The following is a 21,048-nucleotide window of genomic DNA, read 5'->3' as shown; positions in this document are numbered from 1 at the left end:
TTTTATTTTAATCATTGTTCAAGTACCATTTTCTCCCTTTTACTCCCAATCCAGCCCCCCCAACCCTCCCCACTTCCCTCCCATTACCACCCTCCCCCTAGTTTTTGTCCATGTGACCTTTAAATTTGTTCCCGTGAACCCTTCCCATTGTCCCCTGAAATTCCCTCTTCTCTCCCCTGTGGTCACTGTCAGCCTATCCTCTATTTCAGTGTCTTTGGTTATATTTTGCTTGTTTCTTTGTTTTGTTGTTTAGGTTCCTGTTAAAGGTGAGATCATATGCTATTTGTCTTTCACTGCCTGGCTTGTTTCGCTTAGCATAATGTTTTCCAGCTCCATCCACGCTGTTGCAAAGGGTAGGAGATCCTTCTTTCTTTCTGCTGCATAGAATTCCATTGTGTAAATGTACCATAGTTTTTTGATCCATTCATTTACTGATGGGCATCTTGTTTGCTTCCAGCATCTAGCTATTGTAAATTGTGCTGCTATGAACATTGGGATGCATAGGTTCTTTTGGATTGGTGTTTTAGTATTCTTAGGATAGAGTCCCAGCAGTGGAATTGCTGGATCAAAAGGCAGATCCATTTTTAGTTTTCTTAGGAAGTTCCATACTGCTTTCCATAGTGGTTGTACCAGTCTGCAGTCCCACCAGCAGTGCACTAGGGATCCCTTTTCTCCACAACCTCTCCAACACTTGTTGTTTGTTGCTTTGCTTATGATGGCCATTCTGACTGGTGTGAAGTGGTATCTCATTGTGGTTTTAATCTGCATCTCTCTGATAGCTAGCGATATTGAACATCGTTTCATGTGTCTTTGGATTTTCTGTATGTCCTCCTTGAAGAAGTGTCTGTTCAAGCCCTTTGCCCATTTTTTAATTGGATTCCTTGTCTTCTTAGAGTGTAGTTGTGTAAGTTCTTTATATATTTTGGAGATTAAACCCTTGTCTGAGGTATCATTGGCAACTATGTTTTCCCATACAGTTGGTTCTCTTTTAATTTTGATACTGTTTTCTTTAGCTGTGCAGAAGCTTTTAATTTTGATGAGGTCCCATTTGTTTATTCTTTCCTTTATGTCCCTTGCTCTAGCAGACAAGTCAGTAAAAAGTTTTCTGGGTGAAATATCTGAGATTTTCCTTCCTATGTTCTCCTCTAGGACTTTAATGGTGTTGCGTTTTATATTTAAGTCTTTTATACACCTTGAATTTATTTTTGTATATGGTGTAAGTTGGTGCTCAGGTTTCATTTTTTTGCACGTGGCTGTCCAGTTCTCCCAACACCATTTGTTGAAGAGGCTATTTTTACTCCATTTTATGTTGCTGCCTCCTTTGTCAAATATTAATTGACCATAGAGACTTGGGCTTATTTCTGGGCTCTCTGTCCTGTTCCATTGGTCTATGTGCCTGTTTTTATGCCAGTACCAGGCTGTTTTGATTACAGTGGCCTTGTAGTATAGTTTAGTGTCAGGTATTGTGATCCCTCCTACTTTACTCTTCTTTCTCAAAATTGCAGCAGCTATTCGGGTCGTTTATGATTCCATATAAATTTTTGAAGTGTTTGTTCCATGTCTGTGAAATATGCCATTGGTACTTTAATAGGAATTGCATTGAATGAATTGTTATATTTTTATGACAGAGTTATCTCTAGTAATGCTTTCTACATTAAAGTCTGTTCTCTGATAATATCAAGGTTAAGCCAACTTTTTTGTGGCTATTTACATCCTTCAATTGGCAACTTGTTATATAGTTTATATTTAAATGTAAATATATTGCTGGATTTTATTTTCTCTTATCCTCTCCCACAATATTTGTCTTTTCATTCGAGTATTTAGACCAACGCAGTCTACAGTGTAAGACATCTCTGTAATCTGAAATTTTCTAGCCACCACAATCAAGTTTTTTTTAATGGTAAAAGTAACTTTTGCAATATATTTTATCTAACAATATATCCAAAATGTTAGCTCTTCAAAATTCAGTCAAAATAAAAATTTTAGTAAGATATCAGTTCAGAGCATCCACATTTCAGGTACTCCTTGGCGATGTAGGTCTGCAGCCACAGCGTGGAACGTGGGTTTAGACCATCTATGTTAATTTCAGTACTGATACATATGGATTTATTCTTGCGCTTTCTGTTTCCCCTTTTCCACTCCCCATTTCTTTTTCTCTCCTTCCTTGCCTTGTTTTGGATTATTTTTTTTCTCATTCTAGTATCTTCTCCTACTTAGTTCAGAAATGACCCCACTTTATTCCAATCTTTTTGGACATTTCTGGAGATACTTTAGTTTATAAACTTAATCTACCAAAGTCTAACGCCTTACCGTCTTTTCCGTTTCCAAAGACTCCCTAAAGGTCGTCCTGTATCCACTCTCGCCCCCTACTGGCCGTTCTCCCACCAGTTGTTAAAGCGAGATTTTGGCACACATTTTTTTTAACCTGTTATGTTTATGTAAGATCATATATTATCTTACACAGACATTTGTTTGACCAAAGAAAATTTTGGAATCAAATATATTTTCACACTCTTCCAAAAATGAAAATTACTAATCAGAAGGAATGAAAACAACTGAAGTATCATGAGAAGCAAAAAGTTTGAAAAGACTTGTTCAAACTTTTCATTTTATTGAATTCATTTTATTTTTAGTGGTTAAAACATCCTACATTTATTTTTTATTGAGGTATGCTTGACAGGCAAGAAAACTTTCCATAACAGCACAGGGAATACAGTCAATAATATCGTAATCACTATGTATGGTGCAAAGTGGGTACTAGCATCATTGGAGGATCACTTTTTAAATTATATAAGTGTCTGACAACTGTGCTGCACACCTAAAAGTAATATAAAATAAAAGGGAATGTCAACTGTAATTTTAAATTTAAAAAACTGAACATATTCAATGTATATATCTCAATGAGTTTGAAAATAAGCAAAGACCGGTAAAACCGTCACCATAATCAATGCTATAAGCTTGGCCATCACCACTAAAATTTTCCTTCTTCCTTCCTTTTTGTGTGTAATAAGAACATTTAACCTAAGACTGGACCTCTTAAAAATGTAAGTATACAATATGGTTTTGTTAACTATGTGCATTATGCTGTGTAGTAGATCTCTAGGACTCATTTCTCATCCCAAACCAAACCTCTGTCCCCATTACACACTAACTCTCCTTTCCCCTCCCCCAGCCCCTGGCTCCACCATCTACTTCCTGTCTCTGTGGATCTGATCCTCAAGGACCTCATCTGAGTGGAATCACACAGTGTTTGTCCCTTTGTGACTGGCTTACTTCACTGAGCAAAACATCTTCAAGCTTCATTCACATTGTAGCATATGTTAGAATTTCTTCCTTTTCATAGCTGAATAATATCCCATTGTCCCAATATACCACATTTTGTTTATTCATTCATTTGTTGATGGACACTCAGGTTGTTACCATGTCTTTTCTTTTATACATAATGCTTCAATAAACTTGGAAATATCAATATTTCTTTGAGATCCTAATTTCAATTATTTTGGATTTATACCCAGAAAAAGAATTGATCAATGATAAGATTTGAGCAATAGCCATATTGTTTTCCATTTCAGCTGCACCATTTTTCATTGCCACCAAGAGTGCATGTTTCACCTTCTACACATGCTCAACAATACCTGGGATAACTAGCTGTGGTTTTTATTTGCATTTCCCTGATGGTTAGTGATGTTACTCAAGTACCTTTTGCTAGGCCTGTTGTCCTTTCTATACATTATTGGGTGCTTGGTAATATTTGCATCAGAACTTTTTCATATGAGTTTGTGAAGGAAATTGGTGTATACTTTTAAGTGCCTTTTTGTGATAAAACGTGTGCATTTATGTTGGGTATATGGCCAGGAATGTATTTGCCTATGTTAATCTTCAAGAAGAACAAAATAGAGTTACTCTTCTAGATACAAAGGCTAGTCATTTAGACAGTGTGGCATTAGTGCAAGAATGGACTATAACCAAGGTACATTGTACACATAAAAGTGAAAGGCCAAACAATAAAGTTTCTAGAGAGTAAGGTATGAGACTATTGATTTATGTTATGATAAGCTAGGATTTTTAAACACAAAAATACTAAATGTAAAGAAAAATATTATTAAAAGTATTATCAAGTAAAATATTATTGCTAGATTACATTAAAATTAAGATCTTGTGAGACTTCCGGCAAGATGGAGGAATAGGTGGACGCACCGTACCTCCTCACACAACCAAGAATAGAACAACAATAATTTACAACAATGATTTGCAGTCATAATATCAGAACTGTCAGAGGATTTATCTGAATGGAAGTCAGACAGCCAAGAAGTTGAAGTAGACCCGTGCATCCCGACTGGTAGGGGACGATGAGCCAAGCGGGCGCAGGGCTGGCACGGAGGTTGGGGGAAAGTTTGGCGCAAAATCTGTGCGACAGCCATCTGGGGCACAAGAGCACAGCGGTGATCCCTGAGTACGCAAGCTGCAGCTGGGGGAATCAGTGGGGCAGCGATTGTGGACCAGGGCAGAGCTCGCAGCCCAGAAGCCCAGGGAAGTGTCTGAGTCCAGGAGAACGGAACTGTCGCCATTGATCCCTCCTGTCCCCACTCCCGCCCCTGCCCCTACATATAACGTCACAATCTAGCAACTGGGGCGCCCAGCCCCGGTGAACACCTAAGGCTCTGCCCCCCACAGTAACAAGAGCGACCAGACCGGAGGAAAAAAAATAAATAAATAAAATAATAGGAGAGACAGGGAAAGACATAAGATATGTTTCCAGCAGAACAGATCAGTCCCCCAGGACTCATCCTTTTGAGTGACCAAGAAATAGCCAATCTATCAGATGCACAGTTCAAAACACTGGTGATCAGAAAGCTCACGGAATTGGTGGACTTTGGGCGCAATTTAAATGAAAGGATGCAGGTTACCATAAAAGAGATGCAGGAAGATATACGGAGGAGAGCCAATAGTGAAAGGAAGGAATCTGAGTCTCAAGACAATACAGTGGACCAGAAGGAAGATAGAATCAACCAAGCAGGAAAGCATGATGAAATAAGAATTCAAAAAATTGAAGAAAAGATTAAGAGCATACGGGACACCTTTAAACGTTCCAACATCCCAATTATAGGAGTACCAGAAGGGGAGGACCAACAAGTGGAAAAGTTATTTGAACAAATAATAAAGGAGAACTTCCCCAAACTGGCAAAGGGAACAATCTTCCAAGAAATCCAAGAAGCTCAGAGAGCCCCAAAGAAGTTGGACCCAAGAAGAAACACACCAAGGCACATCATAATTACATTAGCCAAGGTAAAAACGAAGGAGAGAATCCTAGAAGCAGCAAGAGATAAGGGGACAGTAACCTACAAAGGAGTTCCCATCAGACTGTCAGCTGATTTCTCCAAAGAGACCTTACAGGCAAAAAGGGGCTGGAAGGAAATATTCCAAGTCATGAAAGACAAGGACCTACATCCCAGATTGCTCTATCCAGCAAAGCTCTCATTTAGAATGGAAGAGAAGATAAAGTGCTTTTCAGATAAGGTCAAATTAAAGGCGTTCGTCATCACCAAGCCCTTACTTTATGAAATGCTAAAGGGACTTATCTAAGAAAAGAAGATAAAGAAAAGACATGTAGAGTAAAAGGACAGCAAACTCACAATTATTAACAACCACACCTAAAGCAAAACCAAAAGAAACTAAGTAAACAACTAGAACAGGAACAGAACCACAGAAATGGAGGGCACATGGAGGGCTAGCAGTGGGGACGGGGGGAGGAGGAGAGAGGGGGAAAAGGTATAGAGAATAAGTAGCATAGAATGTAGGTTGAAAACAGATAGGGGGAGGGCAAGAATAGTACGGGAAATGTAGAAGCTAAAGAACTCATAAGTATGACACATGGACATGAACTAAAGGGGGGGAACGTGGGTGGGAGAGGGGGTACAGGGTGGAGGGGAGTGAAGGGGGAAATGGGACAACTGTAATAGCATAATCAATAAAATATATTAAAAAAAAGATCTTGTGGTTTACAAAAGGCACTAGTTCAGAGAATAAAAAGGTAATCCACAGGGTGAGAGAAGGTATTTTGCAAAAATACAATTTTTGCAAAAAGGCAAAAAGGCTCACTTCCAGAGTATGCAAAGAATTTCTATAAATCAAAAAGAAAAAAACAACCCCCTTTAAAAATGACCAAAAGGTGGAAACCATTACTTCATGTGAACACTAAACATGGAAGTGCTCAACTATACTAACCATTGGGAAAATGCAAATTAAAATCACATGGGGATCTCATTATATAACACCTAAAATTTATGACTGACAACACTAAGTTGCTAAGATAGAGCAACAGAAATTCTCACATTTTCCTTGTGGAGAGGAGATCCTGACAGCTGCTTTGGAAAGCCAGCATTAGCTAAGAGAGAACTCAAATGGCCAAAGTCTGAAATGAAAATAAGGACATTATCACTGGTTTTTCAAAAACAAAAAAGGATTATAAGAGAATACTGTTGAGTTCTATGCCAACAAATTAGATAACCTAGAAAAAAGGGACAGATTCTTAGAAATACAAAATTTACCAAAACTAACTCAAGATGAGATAAAAAATTGGAATAGACCTATAACAAGGAAGAAGAACAAACCATTAATCAAAAACCTTCCAAGAAAGAAAAGCCCAAGATGGATGACTTTAATGGTGAATTCTACCAAACATTTAATGGAAAATTAACACCAACCTCTCTCAAACTCTTCCCAAAAAATCTGAAGAGGAAGGAACACTTTTAGTTCATTCTGAGGACAGCACTACCTTGTTACCAAAATAAGACAATGGTATCACAAGAAAAAAAACTAGAGATCAATATCCCTTATGAGTATAGATGCAGAAACCTGCCAACAAAAGATTGGGAAAGCCAGTCCAGCAGCTTGTTAGTTAAAGGGTCATACATCCACCAGGACTGCATGGGATTTTTTTCCAAAATACAAAGCTGCTTCAACATACACACATCAACCAATGTAATGTACCACATTAAGAAAATGAAGGGCTAAAACACACTGTTATTCCAATTGGTGCAGAAAGAACTTTTGACAAAATTAAAAACTTGACAGTCACGTGCTAAGTGAAATAAGTCAAAGAAAGACAAATACATCTCATCCCTTTCCTATGTGGAATCTAAGAAAACAACAATCTGATAGACACAGAAAAAGAGATTGGTAGTTGCAAGAAGCAGAGGATGAGGACATGGTGGAGGAAATGAGTAAGGTGGGGGGGTTAAGTAAATTATTGTAAAGTTAAAAAAAATTAAATTCTTATAAAATTGGCTATTCAGTGAGGTCATCGGTGTCTAAATTAAGATGCAGCAGTTTGGTTATTTTTGGCTTACACCGAAGCTGGAAAGGAGCTGAAACTGTAAGCAAATGAAGCAATAAACAGAGCATGCAAAATAAGGAATCACAGTAACCATTCACACCGTGATTAAATGCCAAAGAAACAAATGACCAAAGGTAGCTTAATGGGAGAAAGTTGCCCTCTTCACACCAGACTTGGTGCACAGCCAATGCATTGTAGGTGCTCAAGGGTGTTGCCATGGAGATGCCCCTAGTGGGCCATGCACTTGTGCATGGCTGCATCCGAAGGCCAGATGCCTTCACTGGAGAACTTTTCATAAAGAGACCTGACATCATATGAAAATGAATAAAGTACTCACACATGTGACTACAACAAGGTGGGCCTTGGAAACATGAATCTCACTGAAAGAAGACAGCCAGACACAGAAGGCCATATATTGCATGATTCTATTTGTAGGAAAGGTACAGAATAGGTAAACTCATAGAGACAAAATAAGTTAGTGGTTGTTAGCGTTTGGGGATGGGGGGGGTTATGAAGTTTTCATTATATGAGTGTAAACAAGAATATAAATGGAGCCTCTTTTTTAACTTTTTTTTATTGTTCAAGTACAGTTGTCTTCATTTCCCCCCATCACTCCCCCTTACCTCAGCCATCCCCCACTTCCTGCCCTTGATCCTACCCGACTTTGGTTTTGTCCATGTGTCCCTTGTAGATGTTCCTGAAAACCCTTCCCCTTTTTCCCCACATTATTCCCTCTCACCTCCCCTCTGGTTACTGTCAGTTTGTTCTTAATTTCAATGTGTCTGGTTATATTTTGCTTGCTTATTTGTTTTATTGATTAGATTTTACTTATAAGTGAAATCAAATGGTATTTGTCTTTCACCACCTGGCTTATTTCACTTAGCATAATGCTTTCCAGTTCTGTTCATGTTGTTGCAATGAGTAGGAGCTCCTTCTTTCTTTCTGCTGCATAGTATTCCATCATGTAAATGTACCATAGTTTTCTGATCCATTCATTTACTGATGGGCACTTAGGTTGCTTCCAGCACTTGACTATTATAAATTGTGCTGCTATGAACACTGGGGTGCATAGGTTCTTTTGGATTGGAGTTTCAGGGTTCTCAGGATATAATCCTAGCAGTGGAAGTGCCGGGTCAAAAGACAGATCCATTTTTAGTTTTCTGAGAAAATTCCACACTGTTTTCCATAATGGTTGTATCAGTCTGCAATCCCACCAACAGTGCATTAGGGTCCCTTTTTCTCCACAACCTCAGCAACACTTGTTGTTTGTTGCTTTGTTTATGATGGCCATTCTGACTGGTGTGAAGTGGTATCTCATTGTGGTTTTAATTTGCATCTCTCTGATAGCTAGCCATATTGAGCATCTTTTCATGTGTCTATGGATCCTCTGTATGTCCTCCTTGGAGAAGTGTCTGTTCAAGTCTTTTACCCATTTTTTAATTGGGTTGCTTGTCTTCCTGGAGTGGAGTTGTGTGAGTTCTTTATATATTTGGAGATCAAACTTGTCTGAGGTATCATTGGCAAATATGTCTTTCCATATGGTTGGTTCTCTTTTAATCTTAATGCTGTTTTCTTTAGCTGTGCAGAAGCTTTTTTATTTTGATGAGATCCCATTTGTTTATTCTTTCCTTTATATTCCTTGCTCTAGGGAACATAAGGGTGGAAATCTTACTGCATGGAATATCTGAGATTTTCCTGCCTGTGTTCTCCTCTAGGACTTTTTTGGTGTCATGACTTAGATATCTAAGTCTTTTATCCACCTTGAATTTATTTTTGTGTATGGTATAAGTTGGTGATTGAGTTTCATTTTTCTGCATGTAGCTGTCCAGCTCTCCCAACACCATCGGTTAAAGAGACTATTTTTATTCCATTTTATGCTTCTGCCCCCTTTGTCAAATATTAATTGACCATAGAGATTTGGGCTTATTTCTGAGCTCTCTAATCTGTTCTATTGACTTATGTGTCTGTTCTTTTATTAGTACCAGGATGTTCTGATTACAGTGACCTTGTAATACAGTTTGATGTCAGGTATTGTGATCCCTCCTACTTTGTTCTTCTTTCTCAAAATTGCTGCAGCTATTCAGAGTCATTTATGGCTTCATATAAATTTTTGAAATGTTTGTTCTATATCTTTGAAATATGCCATTGGTACTTTAATAGGGATTGCATTGAATCTGTAAATTGCTTTGGGTAGTATACACATTTTGATGATATTAATTCTTCCGATTCATGAGCACGGTATATGTTTCCATTTGTTTGTGTCTTCCTTAATGTCTTTCTCCAGTGCTATGTAGTTTTGTAAGTACAGGTCTTTTACCTCCTTGGTTAGGTTTACTACTAGGTACTTTATTTTTCTTGTTGCTATATCAAATGGGATTTTTTTTCCTGATTTCTGTTTCTGATGTTTCATTGTTGGTGTAGAAAAATGCCTTTGATTTCTGAATATTGACTTTGTATCCCGCTGTATAAATGGAGCCTCTTTAAAATGGTGCTGGAGCTGCCAGCACCACTGCCAAGCAGAGGAACTGCCTGGCCCACCCTATGCTTCACACTTTCGGAATGTTGTAACAGGGCAAAATAACCTGTGGGCTAGGATGAAAACAACTTTGTGTCCCAAACAATTGTTTGCAATGATAACAAGAAAGCAGATATGATAACTACCAGTTTGAAAATTAAAAACATTCTTTAGAATTAGCATCACCATGGGACGTTATCTGCACCAACAGCAATGCCTTCCTTCTGCTGATGTCATTGTTCCCCTTCCCTTTCTCATAAATACCCCTTGCCTTTGTCTTCTACTGGGGACGCTGGGCTTCACTGGGCTTCTGCCTAAATCAGTGCTTACAGAATAGCTATCCTTACCTCAAACAAACATTCGCTTGCTTCATACATTGGAAGACCTTTTATTTTTGAGTTGACATACATATGATTGATTTAGGTCATTGGCCATGCCTCTCTCTCCTCCCTGGAGGTTATGGGAGGCGAGGAGGAGTGGCTGAAAGTTTCAGCCTTGTAATCACATATTGGTTATTCTGGGATCCAGCCCCTACTCTGAAGTTATGCAAGAGTCATCTCGATGAATAAACATAGGTATGTTTGAAAGGGGATTGTTATGAGAAACAAAAGATGTTCTTCTCACCCCCATCATTCAGGAAATTACAAGGGTTTTAGAAGCTCTTGTGCTGGGAGCCAGGGGTGAAGACCAAATATACACAAATATCTATTTCTTATTACAGCACAATATCACAGAAGCCCCTGATATTCTCTGTAGACATGAGACAGGAACCTGAAGATGGGAATGAGAGAACAGAACAAAGTTCTGAGCCCTGGTACTCATGAACATGACCTTGTTTGGAAATAGGGTCTTTGCAGATATAATTAAGACAGAACAAAGGATATTGTATATGAAAAAAGGGCACATAGTGATAACCCCAGGGCCAGCAAGTAAGGGTCCCTCTGACTCAGAGCATGGCTGATGGCTCTCATCTTCATGAACATTCAGTCAATAACTATTTACTAAGCAACTTCTATGTGCCAGACACTGGACACTGGAATCAGGGTCCACTCCCACTCCCAGGTAGGGTCCTGAGAATACCTGACCAGCAGGATTTCAGAATTGCTAGTCTTCCTCTTCCCAGGTGGAAGTGTGTGCTGTGTGTTCCTGATGAACCACTCTAAGTTCGACATGGCAGGATGCAGATAATTCAACACTTTGGTTCTGTGGGCTTGCCACTGAGATGCACACATTACCCTCAATGCGGAGACAATTCCACCTCACTCAGATATCCTGACTCTACTGCTCGGTGCTGTGACAGGTAGGACTGTGGGGCCATCTCTCTGAGGGAGTGATGCCTTGCATAAAGGAAGGAGAATAAGTTGAGTTTTGCGTGACTTGATGGGTGGATTCTGGTAGTGATTTGTGTTTTCCACATAATATTTTCAGCTTTTCTTCTCCCAGGCTCATGGAAGTGTGCCAATTTCCCATGTCCTCTGAAGTTAGGTGGGTAGCATGCCATGCCTCGGCCAGTGGAAAGTGAATGATAGTGACATTTCAGCTACCATGAGCAGATTTAAATCCCTCACTGACCAGCACCTAGTATGAGCTAGTAATAAATGTTTATTGCATAAAGATATTTAAGGGATGTTTGTTGTTACATCATAACCTACCCTAGCCTACCCTGACTGAATCACAAGCTTCAGTGGAAGGAGGAAATTCCTTTGACAATGAAATTTGAGATTTTTTACGTCCTATCAAAGCAATAGTCTTGAAAGCTAAGTTTGGCAACAACAAAAAGAATATTTTATAAATTCTTTAAACTGCAATTATGTGTTGAGATTCAGAGCTGAAGTCTCTTATGGTCACTATCCTAGATAAGAGAAAGCTAAAGGAGTTCATCACCACCAAACCAGTATTATAAGAAATGTTAAAGAGACTTCTATGAAAAAGAAGAAAAAAAGATAAAAATATGAATAATACAATGACAATAACTGCATACCTATCAATAATTACTTTACATGTAAATGGGTAAGTGCTCCAATCAAAAGACAGCGTAACTGAAGAGAAGAAAATAAGACCCATACATATGCTGCCTATAGGAGACCCACTTCATATTGAATGATACACATCTGCTGAAAGTAAAGGGTTGGAAGAAGATAATTCATGCAAATGAAATGAGAAAAAAGCTGGGTTAGCAATACTTCTATCAGACAAAACACTTTAAAACAAAGCCTATAATAGGAAACAAAGTAGTATGTTCCATATACAATAACCAAGTTATGGAAACAACCTAAGTACCCATTGATAGATGACTGGATAAGGAAGATGTGGTACATATATATGGTAAAAAATTACTTGGCTATAAAAAAAGAATGAAATCTTACTATTTGTAACAGCATGGATAGACCTAGAGGGTATCATGCTAAGTGGAATAAGTCAGACAGAGAAAGACAAATACCACATGATTTCACTTATATGTGGAATCTAAATGACAATATAAACAATCAAAACAGAAACAGACTCATATGTACAGAGAACAAACTGATGCTTGCCCAGTGGAAGGCTGTTGGAAGCTAAGGATTAGGGAGAGGAAGGGATTAAGATGTACAAATTGGCAGTTAAGAGCAGTCAAGGGGTAGTGAAGTACAGCATGGGAAATAGAGTCAATATCATAACTATGTATGCTGACAGACGGGTACTAGACTTATCAGGGCAAATACTCTATAAGTTATAGAAATGTCTAACCAACCACTATGCTGTACACCTGAAACTAATGTAATAGCGAATGTCAGCTGAGTTAAAAAATAAAAATAATAAAATTAAATTGAAAAGGTTACTATATGTCAGAGAGCTGAGGTTATGATAATGATAATGATAATTCTATTCTTATTAAGAACAGAAGTAGTAATAATAATAATAACAATAGTTACCACCAATTTCTTACTACGTACCAACCCTGTACTAGATACTTGATGGATATTAAATCTTAATCTTTATAACAAGACTATGAAATAGATAACATTATTACCTCCAGGGAACCGAGGCACAAAGAGGTTAAGTAACTCAAGGTGACACATCTGGTAAGTGATGGAGCCAGAATTCAAATTTTGACTTTAGGTTCAGGAGTAAGGGTAAGGAAAGCAATGTGAGTCATGCAAGTTTAGGGTCAGGTCCAAACTCTTATTTTAAACATTTTTAGTGAGGGGTGGTCAAAAGGCACAAACTTCCAGTTGTAAAATAAATAAATCATGGGATATAATGCACAGCACAGTGACTATAGTTAATAATGCTGTGTTGCATATTTGAGAGTTGCTTAAGAGGCTAGATCTTAAATGTTCTCATCACAAGAAAAAGTTGATAAAAAAGACCCCCACCCCCCAAAAAATCCCCCTTTGACATTTTGTTCATCCTGCACATCTTTGGGCAATAATCTTCTGACTTTTAAAAATATTACACTAGAGCCCTGGCTGCTGTGGCTCAGTTGATAGGAGCATTTTACTGTAGACTGAAAGATTGCAGGTTTGATTTCTGGTCAGGGCATGTACCAAGGCTGTGGGTTCCATCCCTGGTTGGAGCTTATTGAGAGGCAACCAATCAATGTTGCTCTCTCACATAGATGTTTCTCTCTCCCTTCCTCTCTCTCTCTCAAATCAATAAGTGTGTCCTTGGGTGAGGATAATAAATAAATTAATTAATTGATTGATTTAAAAGTTCAAATATAGCCCTCGCTGATGTGGCTCAGTGGATTGAGTGCTAGCCTACAAACCAAAGGGTTGCTGGTTTGATTTCCAGTCAGGGCACTACCTAGGTTGCAGGCCAGGTCCCCAGCAGCAGGCACATGAGAGGCAACCACACATTGATATTTCTCTTCCCCTTTCTCCATCTCTTCCCCTCTCTCTAAAAATAAATAAATTAAATCTTTAAAAAATAAATAAAATTAAAAATATTACACAACAATGTTACTTAACTTGATCACTGAGTTCTCAGGTGCCCCCTTGTTTTGCAACTGACTATGTCACTTCTACTTCACCCTGCTAGGCTGGCTGGCTTTAGAATCTAATTTTCTAGCCTCTGAGTCATACAAGCCTTTACCATGCAGAAATGGGGAAAATCCCAACTTTTCCAGTCCTAGAGAGGAGACAGGGACAGAGTAGGGGAAATTGGTGCTAAAAGAGGGTGTCCTGATGAGCCCTCTCCTAGCTGAAATTCAGGAAGTTAAGGGAGAGGAGCTACAGCCAAGGGACCTTTGTTTCCTTCCTGTTCAGATCTCCACAAGGGAGAACACCAAGGGGCATAGCCCTCTGGCAAGTTGGGAACATCCACAGCAAAGAGACAGTGAAGGTGTGGCCAAGTTGTGAAACTAGGATGCCCTCACTTCCCAGGGGTATAGGTGCGTATGGTTGGTTCCTTGTGCTCCGTGGACAGAGCAGAAGGCAGCCAGAATAAGCCCAGTAGGCTTAAGGCTTGCCTTAGGAGGAAGGTAATCTTACTTCCTGTTTCCAGATTGCTTCCCAGGGGCTTCTTCCCTCAGTCCCCTCACCTATACTGTGACCAGACTCCCCTGACTTCTCAGAAGTAGCAACTTAGCTGGCAAGGGGAGGAAATCTCCCCAGGTCTCTTCCTTGCAGCCTCTTGCATGAAGGCACAGGCTTCATCAACTAGCTCTGGTTTCAGAAACTCCACCCATAGCGGAACTGCACAGTCTAGAGAACAATCGATCGTTGGAGACCCCCCAGTGACAACAACCCTGTACTCCAAAGCAGTGGGAAAACCCAGGCTCTGGGTTAGTAATGCACATGTGTCAGAAAGGAGACACCTGCTAGGTTTTTAGACAGAGGCTAACGCCTCTCTAATAAATGGCTTTTGTGGGTTTTTTCTCTTTGTCATTACAGATCACACTACACTGAATTCTTGTGTGTGTGTGTGTGTGTGTCTGTGTCTGTGTCCATGCCTCATACAAGTACACTTTACTTATGCAAGTAAAACTGCTAGGTAGAAGGGGATATGTATTTTGGTATCTTGATTGATTTTCCCAAATTGTACTTCCAAATGCCTAGATCCATTTCAAATCCTAGCCCCCAATTCTCTGAATATGATGAGACGGTGTTCCAGTGCATTTATATTGCTTTTAATAACCTGGCTGCCCATATTTGTTTTGTATTCCTAGAGGGCATTAGTCACTTTTTAATGGGCTTAACTTCAAAGTTATTTAAAATCTTAAGAAAATCAGTCTGGCTGAGAGTGGCTCTTTTTTTAGCTTCTGTTGACAGAGGTGATCCTTGGCTTGTGGATGCATCTCTCCAATATGTAACATGGCCCATCTTCCTCTGTCTCAGTGTGTCCTCTCTTTTTCCTATAAAGACACCAGTCTTTGGCTCTGGCCGGTGTGGCTCAGTTGATTGGAGCATCAACCCGTAAAACAATCGGTCGCAGGTTCAATTCCCAGTCAGGGTACATGCCATGCAGGAGGCAATCAATCAGTGTTTCTTTCGTTCTCTCATGTGGATGTCTCTTCTCTCTCTCTCTCCTCTCTCTCTCTCTCTCTCTCTCCTCTCTCTCTCATTGATGTTTCTCTCCCTGTCTCTCTCTTCCTCTCTCACTGAAAAAAATAAAAAAGACACCAGTCATTAGATTAAAGGCCCACCCTAATCCAGTAATCCAATATGACTTCATCTTGGCCTAATTATACCTGCAAAGACCCTATTGCTAAATGAGGTCACACACCAAGGTTCTAGATGGACACAAAATGGGAGGTGGGGGTGGCTACTCAACCCACTACAACCATCAAAAACAGGTGGACTTCAATGACCAAGGGGAAGAGAGAACTAAAGGGCAATGTGGGATGTTTATAAGACCAGGTCAGGAAGGAACAATTCATCTGCTTATACCTCTCTTCCTATTGGGCAGGTGAGCCATGTGGTCTCACCAGGTGTGGCCTCACTACATGTCAGGAGGCTGAGAAGATGGAGAAAGGAGCACGTGGATGTTTGGGGAGCCCCTCCACAACTCTCACATACCCAAGGTTTGCTATGCCCTGGTGCCCGGCATGCAGTCTGGTTTCTAGTAGCTCCAGTGAAGGTTGGTTTAGTGGGAAAATGAAAGAATGAAAAAATGAATGCATGAGTGAGTACTTGAAAGATGAGCATTGGGAATGGAATTGGAAGACTGAGGGACAAGCAACTCCCCGGCTCAAGGGACCTTCAGAAGCTGGTGGGAATTTCCTCCCCCGCCCCCCCCACCCCCGCACTGGAAGGATTCAAGTACCGCCCCTTTAACAGGGCCATCACCCCTGCCATGGGGCGTGGCGAGTCCTTGGCATGTTGTAGCAGGCCCAGGCAGTTAAGCTGAGCTACTGCGAGCGCTGAGTTCATTTCCTGAGTGAGCTCCGTGCGACTCGCGCTAGTCTGCGAACACACAGCCATGCAGTGCTAGTAGAAGACCACGATGATGAGGTCAGAGGAGGGCTCCACCCGCACGTTGTGCCTGCGCTGGGCGCACAGTCAGAAAATTGTTCTGCTGCTTGTTTTCTTTGTCTTCGTGATGTGCTGCATCGTCTGCTGGACGCCCCGCACAGCGCAGTGCCACCTTAAGCCGACTGAGGTAAGTAGAGAATGAAAGAGATGCACACCTGTCACGTGCTGGAGGGCTTGGGGACCTCTGGGTGGGGCCCAGCCTGAAGGGACAGGGACGGGGAGGGAAGATGGGCACCCAGGAAGAGAATCAGGGCAGAGGGGCCAGATGGAGAGCAGGCTGACAGAAAGGCAGATTAACAACAACACAAAAAGACAAAACCGGGATGATGTCTGAAAATCAGCCAGGGTGAGATCTGGTTGGGAGGGGACAGCAAGAAATAGAGACTGGAGCAGGGAGGTACGGCAGCGGCAAGGCTGCCCCAGGGTCTGGGCTCAGGGATAGTCCTGTCAGGAGGTAAATCCCGGGTGGGGATCCCTGGGTGGATGGTTGCATCTGGGAAGATGCAACGGATGTAGCACGGACAATGAATGACTCGGCTTTGGTGTTCCCCCAGCACGCTGACTCAGAGGCTGCTGGGGGCTTCACAAACTGGGAGAGAGGGCCCAAGGGGCCCTCCAAGGACAGGAGGAACCTCACCTGCTCACGTGAGAGCCCAGGATCCCCCTCCCCCTCGCCAGGGATCGCTTCTGGGGGCTGGGCAGGGGGCTTTGCGGTGGACAGAGGTAGTTGCAAGCACATCCCACCCTCTCTCTACCTTATGTCCAGGAAAGTTCTTTAAGGTTTTTTCTTACACACCCGGCTGGCTGAAACATACTTCCTCTTTAAGAGGTTTTTCTTTTTTCTTTTTTAATTCACAAGTCAGCCCCCTAGAATAAAGAGTGGGCAATGGAAAGAGAGTTCTGATTCCCCTGTTTTCTCATTTCTTCCAGCAGGACATAGCTGAGCTTCATCTGAACTACACAGGTGACATGGGAAATGGGGTAAAGTGTGTGTGTGTGTGTGTGTGTGTGTGTGTGTGTGAGAGAGAGAGAGAGAGAGAGAGAAACAGAAAAACTGAAAGAGAGAATGGAAAAAGAAAAAAAGGTCAAGAGAAAGGGAGAGAGAGAAAATAGGGGAGGGGGGATAGAGAGAGAGAATGAGAAAGAGTGAAAGAGAGAGAGATGAGGCAGTTTTCCTGGGTGTGTGCTACCTTACTCTTTCCCTCAGTCCTTCACATTTTATCTTCTGCCTTGAGAGAGCCAAAAATAACTAAAACCCACTAATAGTGATCACTGACATTCCTTCATTTTTCCCACAAATATGAGTTGAACACCTACTGGGAGTCAGGCACTGTTCTGGGAAGAGAATAGAAAAAAGGCCCTGCCTGCATACTTTTCTTCTTCTGTGGGGACAATATATAAAGGAACAAGAAAAGTATGTAGCATGCTAAGTAAAGCACGTATAGAATGTTTCAGAGAAAAATAAAGTGGGGGGGTTGGCATCAGCGTGCCAGAGTTGGGTTTGCTGTTGAAAGTGAGGTCATCCCTGAGAAGGCAAGATCAGAGCAAAGATGTGAGGGGGAGGGAGGGAGGGAGCCATTCCGGGGGTGTCTCCCCCCACCTTGAGGGTTAAGTTACAACAAAAATTTTGGACATTCACTTTACAGCTGTCAGTTTTCCTAAACCTGAATCTTTCTACCCAACCCTCTGCCTCCAGGACCACGGCAGGACCCCAGACTGCTCTGGAAGGGAGACCCAGCACTGGGTCGCTCCTTCCTGCATGGACCACAATTGGATAATGGACAACTGCGTATTCAGCGTGATGGCATCTACCGGTTTCATATTCAAGTGACTCTAGCGAACTGTAACTTCTCTTCAAAGATAACTGAAACCCAAGAGCCATTCTAGCTGTGGGCATCTGCTCCCCAACCACCCACAGCATTACTCTACTACGTCGGAACTTCCATCTCAGTTGTACAGTTTCTTCCCAGCGCCTGACACCCTTGGTCCACGGGGACACTCTCTGCAACCAACCTCACTCTGCCGCTGGAGCCATCCCAAAATGCCGATGAGACCTTTTTGGTGTTCACTGGGTACAACCCCTGATGGTTGCACTTTCCAGCCAGACGTGTTGGGCAGTGGTTTTCTTCTTTTTTTCCGTTGTCTTAAGGAATATTATTTCCTTACTACAGTGTTAAATAAGTTTTATAATAAATATATATATGTGTGTGTATATATATATATATATATATATATTTGGTTGCATGGCTCGTTCTTTCCTGAGAATGAACTCTACACTGTAAGGCCTCTTCATTATCACTATGCAGATAGGCTGTGCCATCACTCAGGAAACAAGCCCAGACATGCCTGGGCTTTCTTTAGAGTGAGACGTTGTCGGGACTCTCAGGCTCAAGTAGAGGCTGAGCACACACACTGCTCGCATACACAGAGCCCCCATGCATACATGTACCCATTTATAAGGCCCTGGAGGGCTCCAGTCCTATCATGTTGGATGACTGACTGAGGTCAGTTTTTATTGGGCTTTGGGAGGCAATTGGAGAGGGTTGTTTTAAGCAAAAAGTTTATTGCAGGAGAACAAGAGTGGTAGCTCCTCCTTGACCACAGGTGGCAGTTTTGTTTCTTAAATGGGCTATGAGAGAACGGTCCTCTTCCTGCTATGCAAATTGAGATAAGTGTTTTCACATTTCCCCCTTCCTATCAAGAGCTTTCTCTGAAAATATCACTGATCAGTGTCTGGTTATTTATGTACTTGGCAATTTTTCTTTCATTCTTCTTTCTTTTTTCCTTTCTTTCTTTCTTCCTGCCTTCTTTCTCTCTCTCTTTCTTCGTTTTAATACTTTTTTTTGGTCTGTGTCCCTCAAAGCCAGGAAGGACCTTTTCCAAGAATCATGTCCCACAGAAAAGGGCAGGGGGTTGATTGGAAACCATAAAGGCCACATGTGAGCAACAGGAAGGTAGAAGAAGGGATTCTCATGCATTTCTAGTCTAAGTTTACATTTTGTCTAAATTTAAGCATTGGAAATAATGTCCAAGAGCCTTGGGCTATCATCACTCTATTTTGTATCATATCTTTGGGCCTAACAGGTAAGAAGTACAAAATGTTTTAATAACTATGCAAAATAAAATTAAAAGAAATAGTTAACTCCAGTTTGGTGATTCTAAACCAGATTTAAAGGTCGCCAAATCAACAATCAAGGACTATGGAGAGTCAGGTTGAAATTTGTTGTAACTGTCCACTGATAAACAGAATTGACTACATATTCCATTACCAAAAGAATCATTGGAGGGATGTTGTGATCTAGTGGGTACAGCCATGGTAAGCTGTAGGCAGCACACACTGAACTGGTCAAAGATGGAGAGATACTTGGAGTAAGGAAAAGGAAATTCAGTCACAACCACAGAGCTCTGTTGTGAGCACAGAGTTCTTCCTGGAGGGTTGTCTCCATAACACAGAGTGGGAGAACTCCTCCCCTAAACCCTAGCACCTTCCACAGACGCTCCTGGTAATGATGTCCAACTTCAAGTTTCTGCCATAATTTTTATCATAACCAATGGTTTGTCTTCAATTTTATGTAGCTGAGTTTCTACTTCCCCAGAGGACTTTATCCAAGTGCAACAGGTGGTGTTTGTGTATACCCCTTTGTTCAGCAAGCAAATAATCAAGAGCTATTCTGCTGTCTAAACTCACTTCGGCTAAGGATTCAAGTGATCTTTATTGGGCAACCATTGCCTTGGTGGTGGAATCAGCAATATCTCCTAATGTCAGAGAGAGAGACTTTTGAGCATACGTTCATTGGTACAGGGTGGAACAATACCCTTCTCAGAGAGAAAGAGACAGAATCAGGTTTTTCCTGAGAGTTCTCTTTTGCAATGATGAAGGTTTAGTGGTGAAGACCAATGGGAGGTCTTGGATGTGTTAATGAAGAGCATATAAAACATTAAATACAGAAGGTCACATTGTCCTTTCATTGTCAGTGAAAATGGGGCTCTTTCACAGCGTCACAAGAAAAGCATTTCAGGAGACTATGTGTGAGAGGTTGAGGTTTCATGGTAAAATTCACTGTAGAAGAAAAATCCAAGGACTGCCCCAGGGTTTCCCTTGTCCCATCTCCATCCATCCTGCCATGGAAAAAAAATCTAGCCTTCATCAAGCCCAATACAAAGGCCAAGGTCCAAAAGTTCTGTGCCATTAGCCCAGTCCAGTTCAGTCCCTGTCACTATCTGGCTAGCTTAGTCTGTGTTCCTGGCTGCCTTCTAGCTAGCTGTGCCCAGGCCTGCACTTGGAAACTGCAAGCCCAGGCCACAGGCCCTAAGTGGTTTGTAGGGCCACATGGCTGCTACAGAGACAACATGCATGAGTGGAAGCGATGAGCGTGAGTTACCAAGTGAAAGAGGGAGAGAGAGAGAGAAAGCTTTGTTAAGCTTGGGTTATATTAACTTGAGCTTGGGAAAGACCAGGCACTTCTTCAAACTAACCAATTTCCCAGTCTTTTTCAGGCTTATGCTGGGCCCACCCCCCTAAACAATCTTTTTCCTAGATCTTTCATGATACTATACACATTTTCCAATTCAATTCTTTACCCAGGCTAGACTGACAGGCCTCAATGGTGTCCATCTTAGTTCTTACTGAACCTGCCTCTTAGTAGAAGCACCTCCCCTAGCGTCATTTTGACTTCTACTAGGCATGCGCCCATCAGAGGAATTTCCCCTTTATTGTTCTGTCTTGCCCTGCCACCTGCCCT

General features: G+C 41.3%; 1 protein-coding gene across 1 annotated transcript; it reads left to right on the top strand.

Annotated features, from left to right (window-relative positions):
- Nucleotides 1-16,222: 16,222 nt before the first annotated feature.
- On the top strand, nt 16,223-18,436 carry CD70 (CD70 molecule). The gene is given in 5 exon segments (XM_036034439.1): nt 16,223-16,433; nt 17,237-17,270; nt 18,003-18,185; nt 18,188-18,312; nt 18,314-18,436. Coding segments are annotated over 5 exon segments (576 nt in total). The 5' UTR covers nt 16,223-16,277; the 3' UTR covers nt 18,392-18,436.
- The last annotated feature ends 2,612 nt before the right edge of the window (nt 18,437-21,048 follow it).

Source organism: Phyllostomus discolor, chromosome 8, assembly GCF_004126475.2.
Source record: "Phyllostomus discolor isolate MPI-MPIP mPhyDis1 chromosome 8, mPhyDis1.pri.v3, whole genome shotgun sequence".
NCBI lineage: Eukaryota > Metazoa > Chordata > Mammalia > Chiroptera > Phyllostomidae > Phyllostomus > Phyllostomus discolor.
This window is presented reverse-complemented; position numbering and strand designations above follow the sequence as displayed.